General features: G+C 33.3%; 1 protein-coding gene across 1 annotated transcript; it reads left to right on the top strand.

Annotated features, from left to right (window-relative positions):
• Positions 1 to 458: 458 nt before the first annotated feature.
• LOC137921333 (eukaryotic translation initiation factor 3 subunit J-like) lies at positions 459 to 7,284 on the top strand. The gene is made up of 7 exons (XM_068764039.1): positions 459 to 765; positions 834 to 919; positions 1,051 to 1,161; positions 2,451 to 2,592; positions 4,413 to 4,577; positions 5,679 to 5,818; positions 6,806 to 7,284. Exons 1-7 carry the CDS (start codon positions 744 to 746, stop codon positions 6,866 to 6,868), a joined length of 729 nt encoding a protein of 242 aa, XP_068620140.1. The 5' UTR covers positions 459 to 743; the 3' UTR covers positions 6,869 to 7,284.
• Positions 7,285 to 10,733: the final 3,449 nt, after the last annotated feature.

Below are 10,733 nucleotides of genomic sequence, written 5' to 3'. Positions count from 1 at the left end.
TATAAAAATATGTTATATAATTTCAATTAGGTTAAGAGATTTAACTGATCAGGATAATGGGTTATAAAATTTTTTGTGAGATTTATACCTTATTATGATTTTTTTTGTAATGGTTTTTACTTTCTCTTGTATGAATGTTCATAAGTCTTTTTAACGTCGCTGATCAGCAAAAAAGATTTGGCAATTGGTATACAAACCCTCAAATGGTTCTAACAAAATTACACATCTTTCTAATATTCATCGCATAGCAACCGTTTTTATAAATTGAATTTCGTATTTAGCGTTATATGTTTTAACAATTATCATGATATTACATAATATAATTTTTTTTATTAAAGATAATTAAGTGTTTTTATTAACATGTCATTACTTTTTTCACAGAATAATCTGGAAAATTCATAACTTTTGTTATGGCAACACCAGCAGCCGCCATATTGAAATTTTTAGTGATTCAGGAATTATCGTCTGCAATGGAGTCTTATTTTTGCGCAACAAGTTCTGATTATAATTCTATCGTATATTCGCCCAAATTATGTCGTATGTGCGTTGTCTTTCAATTCGGTCGTGGATATTGCAAAGAAATCACATCCGTTTGACAAAATCCGCTCGAGTGTATTGTTTGTAATTCAGTCGACCCTGGAGACATCTTGTGATAAAAAACCAGCAAGTCGCCTCTGTCTGATTTTGTCTTCACGCGAAAACGGTAACTAAATCGGATCGGTGCTAGCAGAGATCCAGCGACCATGGACCCAGACATGTCGTGGGGTACGTATTTTATTAGATAATTATTGTAATATAACGAAACTTAATAAAAAAGGCTATCTTTTGTTTAGACGCGGACAATTTTGAGCCTAAACTGCCGACCACGTTGACTTCATCGAACAAATGGGAAGGCGAGGACGAGGAAGAAGTCGTGAAGGTGAGTGTTGTGGTGCCAAGTGTGCATTTGGCTTGAGCACTCGTGTGTTTATCTACTTTTTGTGACATATTTCGACATAAATCATATAACCTCCACGTTGCTTACGTGTTGACGTCAACTCTATTTTACAGGAAAGTTGGGAGGATGAGGAGGAAGAAAAAAAGGATGAAGAGAAAAAAGACCTTCCCCCAGTTCAAACGAAACCTAAGAAGAAAATACACGATAAAATAGCGGAAAAAGAGGTGAGACGTGAATTAATTTAGTGATATGTGTAACAGATGTAGATAAGACAAGGTCAAGTTAAATAATACATTCAATTATCTAAAAATTTTGTTTTAATGTATTTAGTTGATAATGAAAACATTATGAGAATGTTTTCTAGAATTTTTTTACTGCTGTATCATTTTACGAGCCCAAAAAAATACCACGCGAAAATTTAAAAACAACACGTGAATTTTCTGCTTATGTTAATTATGGCCCTTTATCTTCACATTGTTTTGATATGCCTTGAAAATAATCCATACATCATTGTTCTGATTTTTTTTTTCATTGCTACTACTTCTCTTTTAGTAACAATCTTATGAAATTCTTTTTTAATTTATTTAAATTCAATCACTATTTTGTTAAGTGTCTCAACTTGATTTTTTGAAAAGAGACAGTTTGGTTTTAAAATACCTATATGGCTTCACAAGTTATTTTTTTCTTCTCTCACTGATTTTGTGGTAAATTCGAATGTTTGTAAACTAACATTTCCAGTAATATTTCATTGTTTATGTAGAGATGATTTGATGTTAATATATTAATTAACAAAAACCAAGGAAATAATGACTTCCTTTTGACATTGGACATCATCTGAATTAAGTTTAAAATTAAAAGACTAAATATGAGACTTTATATATTTGCCTAAAATATTAATGCATGAAATTTAAATTAACTAAAGAGGTTTATGTCAGTTGCTAATAGATAAATTAACAAAAGCAAGCACTTTTCTAAGTCACCACTTACTGGATAAATTTATTCTTTAATACTAAGTGCCTTCATCAGTCATTGGGGTTCATAATAACTGATCATGATTTAATTATCTACAGATTCTTTGTAAATAATTGTAACTGTTTGTAACTAATGCTTAGATTGTGATCTCTCTTGCCATGACAATTATGGTATATCCCCAATAGAAATCTATGGGGAAGGCCTCTAAGCCTTGCAGTGGGCTTTAGGCTGAAATAGACCTTGTCTGCATAATCACATGGATATCTATGGACTATAAGCGGATGATTTGAAATGTTAGGATAGGGTGACCACCAGCAGTACCACACAGTGTTGGACATAATTTGGTATTGTAAGAAGTTGTGCTTGCTACCAACTGGTTTGAATTGAAGCTATTGGTAGAACTTGGCAAGTGCCAATTGCAGCTTGATCTTGATTAATGGGGTACCTTATATAATATAAACAATATTATGAAAAGGGTATTCATGGTAAATTTATTATGAATTATGTCATAAATATTATATTTTCATATTAATAATTCCAGCGCTTAGAAAGGGAGAAAGCTGAGCGGCTGGCCGCAGAGAAGGCGGCTGAAGAACTCACACCTGAAGAGAAACTTGCAGAGAAACTTCGTCAGCAAAAGCTCCAAGAGGAATCGGATCTGCGACTTGCCTTGGAAACATTCGGTAATTATTTTCAAAACTTATATCAGTTCAAGAGTAGTACATAAGTTTTTAATCTTTTAAGGGTTACTGTTCAACTTATGACTATGTGTTGCCATAATCCAGTTTTACAGATGAATGGTTCTGATTTTAATCCTTTGCACTCAAGAGGTGAGTGAAACTCACCAGTGACTTGATGCCACAACTCAGGATGACTGTATCTCATCACTTTTTTTTTTGTTTAGAAATTCCCAGAAAATCTGTGCTTAAATGTAAAGCTGCATAATATTCTAATAGCAGTAGGAAAGATTGTAAAATCTGCTATCAACATAATCAACATGCCGAAAGACATCAATCAACATAATACTTGTCCCAAAAACCTGGGCATACATCTTGGCAACTGTTTTATAAAATATCAAACAATACAAAATTACAAAGACTAATGTTTAAGAAATGATGTTTGTAAAGATGTCAAGATAATAAAATATAAAAGATGTGTGTTATTATTTTACATTGGTGGTAGTAAATTCATCAAGTATTCCAGAATGTTTCCGAGTTGCTGGTTGGTCTGCGCGGAAACATCTTCGAATGCAAAGGGTTAATAATGAATTATGGTTTAAAAATCTAAGTGACCAGTGGAAAGTTGCCATTATGTACAAATATGTTATCAGATAAATTTATCTTACTGTGAAATATAACTGATAATATGAGTCAATGTATAGGCCACAATCAGCACTATGTGTGTTACCATTTGTGGGCTGAGGATAAGTGAAAATACTGGGTTAACATATGATAAGGTGATATCTTATGGTTCAAGGTGACATGCAAAAGTATAGTGTGTTTTTGGACTTGGCATTAAAAATTGTAGAATGTGTCAAATTTTGGTTGAATTAAATCTTACTACTATGCTACCATTTTGTCTGTTGTCTATAGTGTAATACAAAAAATGTGTAATGAAGGTGGGTAGGTCATTGTGTCCTTCATTATCTTTGTTATTTTGGAAACCACTCAAAAAATCAGCTGCTGTTTCTTTTTGACATGCCTAAATTCTTCATAGGTTATAAAGAAATTTTTCTGTAATACCCCTAGCTCCTGTCTCCGCTGTATATCTAATTTATGAAAAACTTATTCACAGTTATGTTGTTGACTGGTTATATTACTTATTCACCTTAGTTTGGTCGTTTTAGGATATTTTTTCTATATTACTATTAGCTGTGTCCTTGACTTTGGCCATGTAAAATTAAACAAAAAAATGTGTCTAAAAATTTTTTTTAAAAAATGTAGCCTACGTTACTCTTTATTACATTATCATCAGCAACCTGCCACTAAAATTCTCAATAAATAACCAGGTCCAGTCATTTCATAGATTATCCGGAACAAACAGATTGAAGACAAAAATTGTTTGGTATATATACCATATACATACTCATATATATGTAGTAAAAAGCGGTTATTTTAATATTACAAAAATACACTGCAATTTTATTCATATAGGTGAACCCTTCGGTACAGGACAGACAAAAATGTATATTACAATTGTCACCTGTTGATACAAAATGGCAAAACAAAATCTAAGTTAGCTGTTACTTATGGAGATATGTACAAAATTGGAAATTTGGCAACTATTTTGTTTTTGGGTTTTTAAACTACTTTCTTTTGGTTGACCAGCAGAGAAAACCTTTTGGGGGGAATTCAGATAAATTGTCTAATGATTAATAAATTAATTGTTATTGTAGTTTGGTTAAAAAGAAATAAATTACTATTTTATATTATTCATGGTGATAGATGTTTTTTCCTTCATAAGGCAATTATTTATTTTAATTAAGCATTGTATAATTTGTCAGGCATATCGGAAGGCAACGGTGGCAAGTTAGACAATTTCCACCCCACCACTAAAGAGGAGTTTGCAGAGTTTGGGGATCTTCTCTGTAAGAAGATCACCCTGTACAAAGGCAAAGACGAGTTTCCTGCTTTTATTGATGACCTTGTCAAAAATATTCTTGTCCAGAGTGAGTATTGTTATTTTTTCCTTTACATCTTATTTTAAGAAGAAAATTGGATGTTCTGTGATTGTCTACAGTTGACAGACTGAAGTTGCATTGTGTTGGATGTTAACTAATGTATTATTGGCCCAAAATTTGTTTGTTTTTTCACTTTGTGTATTTTATGAGAGATTGTCATTATAAAACATATACAACACTGTAAAACTTAGTGTTAAAAATGACTTACCAGTTAGTTTATAAAATACTATTTTTAAACAGTAGATTACGATTTTTAAGGATTTTTTGATCCTTAAAAATCGTAAAATCGTGTTTGGCCCTTAAAACTATGAAAAACATTTTTACAAGCTGTTGAGTGCTATTTGTGAAGTAATGACAGTTTGTGATATGAAATGAGTAAACAAATCAGAACTTAGTGTAAAAATTCCGACAGTAATCCAGATGCTAAATAAATATAAAGTGCCACATACAGATTGCCAAAAAGATATATGTGTAGGTATTAGATTCGATAATGTATATTGGTATTTCATACTACATTCCATCTGCATCTGGAGTCTACCTCCCCCACAAAAAGTTTAGTCCAATTGCTCCTGAACCTATTTGAAGTTAATCGGCAGCTACATGAATATATATTAGTTTGTCAACTTTTTAACTGTTGTGACCATTTACATAAAAACGAAAGTAACTGATAGAGCCCAGCGGTATGGTTAAGTAAAGCAGCAGTGGGCTGGTATCATCATCATCATAGATACCCACAGTAAGGCATACCCCCCCCCCCCCCAAAGATAGGCACGATAATTGCTCTTGCACTGCCCGCATCCAGCGACTTCCCGCGACCATAAGTATTTTGTCGGTCCACCTAGCGGTCTACCCACTACATTTTAACAGGACTCTCAGTGTCAACAATTTAAATTTTTTATATCCATTTTAATTTTGACTGCCTCGCAAGGTGTTATAATTGAGGAGAAATAGCAGGAAGAAATTCCACAACAAAGCATATTTTAAAAAGTTTAACAGTACAGACTTATGAACATACACTGTCAGATATAGCTTATTAATATAAACTGTATAATATATTTATAAAATATTGTAATTGTATATGAATTTCAGTGCCATCAGTCGATATCAAGAGGATAAAAATGACAGTGGACAACCTGTACATTGAGAAACAGAAATCTGAGAAGAGCGACAAGGCAAAGAAATCGGCCAAGGGCAAAGGAAAAGCAAAATTAAAAGTTGAAGGCGAGAATGTGAGTGCAAGACTTATTTATTTTATTCTGTGAAACCACCTTCATAATTGGTAAAATATTTCCATTCTTCAATATTATATAATACTTTCACACTATATTTACAACCTAATTATAAAAACAGCAGAGGGTTTATTACAGAATAATGTGCTAATTAGGCAAGAAGTTATCTCTATTTCCTAAACTTTGCCAAATAAATTGTCTGCAAAACAATGTAAACATCTGACATATCCTTCAGAAACTCAACTTAAGAAAGTGAGGGATATTGGATGGTCATAGCATCACTTCTGGATTAGGCTCCAGGGAAATTGCTGCACCCCAGAGTGCTAGCTCCAACTTAGTCCCCAAATTGACTCTTAGATAAGTTAAACAATAAAATAAGAAATATTCTTATATAACTTTTTAAAAAAGATTCTGATTTATGAAACTTGACTTTCTAATGTATGTACATAAATATCCGTTTAAATTTTAAAACAGATACAGACCTTCACCAATGTGATAAAAATAGACTTATTGTAACTGCAATTAGGGCTACATAATGTCTGACATGTTTAAGTTGAAATCATATACATTGTGAACCTATCATATTGTATTTAAAATCTTCTAGTAATTGCAATACATTTGATGTGATTCTACAATTCGTCTATTTTATAAAATTTTAAATCATAATGGGGTATATATGATTTAAATTTATATAAAATAGACGAGATTTATAAACTTAAAATGTATATTATCAAATTAATCTTATGTTATTCAAGAGAATTTTTAGTTGTTGGAAATATTTGGAATTTGTTGACTCATTTACATGGGTGATATTATAATATACACGTTCAAGTTCAAAAGAGCAACTGTTGAATTTCTAGCTGGTTGTTCTCAGCAGATCAATGTTCCGAGCCAGTGGTAGCTTACTACATATAATATTGATGCCATTAGATGTATGCCTACTTGAATAATGATATATTGAATTGAATGTTTAATTATTTGTTTCAGGCCCATCTCAATCAGTACGACACTTATGGCAACTTCGACGACGATTACGACGATTTTATGTAAACCCTTTAAATATAAGGCGTCCTTACCATACTGCAATGTGACCCTATTGCCAAGTCCTTTAAGTCTAGTTTTGTGTGAATTCTTCATAATCTGTAATAGAGCTTCCATTATGGAATGGTGTGAATATTTTGTGACGTTAAATGCTCAACCATAATAATATAAATACTAATTTTACTAAGTTTGTCCTTTGCTTACAATTTAGATCCGAGTACATGAAGTGGTCAAACACATTCTCCCTTATTTACTACCTTATCCATAAAGTTTATTTTAATTTAACAGTGCAATTGTCTTCGGTCGCTTTTGAATGACGCCGTGTATAGCTTATATATACATATAAAAATGTAATATACAGTCGTTTCATTCTACGGTTATGGTCCGATGTTATGTTATATAGATAATAAATTTTTTTATTGTGATATTTTGGTTTTTTATTTATCACATTTGGTCATTTGTTCATTTTTAGAATGAAGTGATGGTGAACAATTTTGGTGAAAATCTTGTTAATTACATCTTTATTAACGCTTTTCATAAAAAAGAAAATGACGAAAATTTTCCATATGACTTTAGTGAATGGAGAACTTTTAAGTGGTTTCTTATGAGAAAAATTTAAATACTAGAACAGGTGACATAAATTTGGCGCAACAATGGTTAGATTGAACCCTGATATAATCATGTACGCAAAATTATTATAACATTTAAACGACAATAATTTTAAAAATAAAGACTTGATTATGCGGGCAGCGCAGGACCAGACGAGGCGATTTCGGGCATCATCTATTTCCTGAAAAGAAGAATTTATCTTCTGATGTTAGCCAATATTATGCAATCTTATGTTCATGGAATAGTGTTAATTTTTTTGTGTTTTGAAAACTATACTCATGCGTATAAATCAGCGATCATTAGTTGCTTATATTGCAAGTTTCAAAAACTTGGCTTTCTCAAATTTCTAAACGTTTACCAATATTTTCAGGCTATGCTGAAATAAAACAAATAGAAAATGTAAACATTTTGAGTCTATGTGACCAGTTCACATAAGAAATTTATGTCGTCATGATAACGTTTTTTAGATGTTAACCTAAAAAGGGCAAAGGCAACAGTCAAAAAGTGTATTTATAAATTACTACTCGTGAGCAAGCAATTATTTGAATTCTTACTTTTGTATGTACAACATTTAATTGAATTTATGGCGTTTTTAGTTTCATATGTATATAATATATGCATATTTTAACCTAAGAGGTAAAAATATTAGTGATAAAATGTTCATCCAATATCTTACCAGCGCAACTTACTCTGTGATTGACAAATATACTCGACTGGCTAAAGTAAACATTGTCATAAATGAAGTCACGGCAAGAAATAAAACTTACTTAAATGTTCGGTTAAATATAAGCCAAATTTTATTTTTACATTGCTAAAAATTAGAAAAAAAATTAAAATGAGAGAACCCAAGAAAATTGTAGAAAAAAGCACATAAAGTAATAGTTTATGTGATATAAATTGTGATTTATAAATTGATGAAGTGATTTATAAAAAATAGACCTAAAAATGAAGTGAATGACGATGGGGTGAGAGGTGAGGGAAAAAAGGAATGAATAAAAGAATGAAAGACTATAAAAAGAAAGTAAATAAAAAAAGGAGTTTGAAAAAAACATTGCACCAAAAATCCCTGTTCCCAATTAAATAGGGAGCAGAACGAGAGCTCCCCAATAGCGGGGACCAAAAAAAAAGTAATAATTGTACATGTGATTTTTTTGAAATGTCCCCGATTTTAGGGCCCATGATTCCCCCTGCTTAATGTGGATGTTTCTTTTTACAGATTTGATAAAAAAAAATTTTGTTATTGTTTATAGGTGTAAAAGCTTTAGGACAAGTAATGACTTACTCTGTGTTTACTTTTGTTCTCTGATAGACACCGACTGCATGGCATAGACCTCCAAAGATCGCTACATTGACCGGTATGCTGCCCGTATCCAACCACTTAATAAATTAACCCATTTTATATACGAACAAAATTGACAGTCTAACTGATTGACAGTTTGAAGTAGCAGTGGACAAGTCATCATAGCGCGCATAACTGATCATCGCTGGGACCTTAAAGTTCTGTGTAGGGCTTCCATCTATAAGGAGGACGGAGAAGCGTTGCAGGATTGTCGGAAGACGCTAGAATCAGACCCTTTCCGACTTAAATAAAATAAATGTGAGAAGCCTATGTCCAATAGTGGTCTTAGTAAAGCTGAAATAATGATTATGTACAACTAATATAAAACTGTGGTCAAAAAGTAATATGAATTTGTTAATAAAATGTATTTTTTTTATTTATTCTAATTTCGTCCCTTTCAATATAATCCTCGTCCGATAAAACGCAATTTTGCCAACGCTTTCTCTATTACTTGAAACAATTGGAAATAGTCTTTTACCGGTGAAGCCTTCAAGATCTTTCGATTTAAATGTGATGGCTACGGAACGATATCAGTCGAGTTTTTGGCAAAAAAAAAATCGCGAAGAACCAATAAAGTATGTAGTATCAAGACTTCACGCGTAGGAGTAAAAAAATATTCTTTAAAATGATTCGGGCTAAGCCAAATGATATCCCGACACTAGGGAGGAAACGATAGAGGTCTCTAGTTGTGGTCGACGATTTTGAAGCAACTTATCTTTGACATATTTTTAAATGGTTATTTCACCTTGTTTTTTGAATATATACTACTGTGTTGATCGTTACCCAGAACGACACATTAGGGACCTTTGTCACAATAACTCGGGTTCCACAATTTTCAGTACCATTGACCTAGTCAAAGCTTACAATCAGATACCCGTTTGCTGAAAAGGACATCGTGAAAATGGCAATCACTACTCCGTTTGGCCTCTTCGGATTCCCCTATATGACATTTGGTTTAAACAACGCGGGCCAAACCTTTCAAAGGTTTATTCATGAGGTCAGGTCGGGTATTTTCTGTTTTCCTTATTTAGATGATATTCTTGTGTATTCCAAGGATGAGCTTAAGCACGAGGACCTTGTTCAAGCGTCTGGCGATTATCGTGTTGTGGTCAACTCTTCGACGTGAGCCCTGGCGAAAGAGGTAATCTTCCTAGGCTACCGTATATCCCAAGAAGGCACGCGTCTACCTTCGGAACGTATAGAAGCCCTGCAGGAATTCCCCGTATCGAAGACCGTCGAAGGACTCCAGAGGTTCTTGGGTATGCTAAACAGCTAGTTCATTGACGCCCGTCGCACCCAGCCCGATGCACGCTCCAACAGCAACACCAACGCCTCATACGACGCCGACACAACTTGCGACGAAATACATGCGCTTAGGTCGTCTTGTCCGTTTCAAAACTCCTTCCGACCTGTGATTAGTTCCTCTTTCATTAATTTTTTTTATTCGGGTGGTGTGGCGTTCATTAGAACGCACCGAAGTTCATTATTTAAGAACGCATTTTTTTCTACTCTAGTCTGTGTGTCTCGCTCTCTCTGACGCACTGCACTACCGACTAGACGCGTCGCTTCGACCGCTGTAAAAACAAAAGATTATTGAAACTCAGATTGAGATTGTTATGCTGTGATATTGTATATATTTAAACCATCCTGCAAGTGTTTTCCTTAAATCGGATTACCTACTACGAGATGAGGGGGATTTACCAACAACCACCCCGTAGGTCTATACATTAACTCCTTTAAATTATTACACTAACCATTTGTTTTCGAACGAAGCTCGATTAATATTTCGATATTAACTACTAAGATACATTTATAAAGTTTCCGTTAGCTGCGTAGGCGGAGGTCAGAACACAAAGGAGGCCGAAACGTGCGCAAGCGCATATGCAACCGATGAATAATGGCCGGACCTTGTTACAAATTACCTAA

Source organism: Battus philenor, unplaced genomic scaffold, assembly GCF_028537555.1.
Source record: "Battus philenor isolate CCGP_79_NKW_IND1 unplaced genomic scaffold, ilBatPhil1.0.hap1 SCAF_19, whole genome shotgun sequence".
Classification (NCBI taxonomy): domain Eukaryota; kingdom Metazoa; phylum Arthropoda; class Insecta; order Lepidoptera; family Papilionidae; genus Battus; species Battus philenor.
Note: the sequence above shows the minus strand (reverse complement) of the source record. Positions and strands in the feature narration are given on the sequence as shown.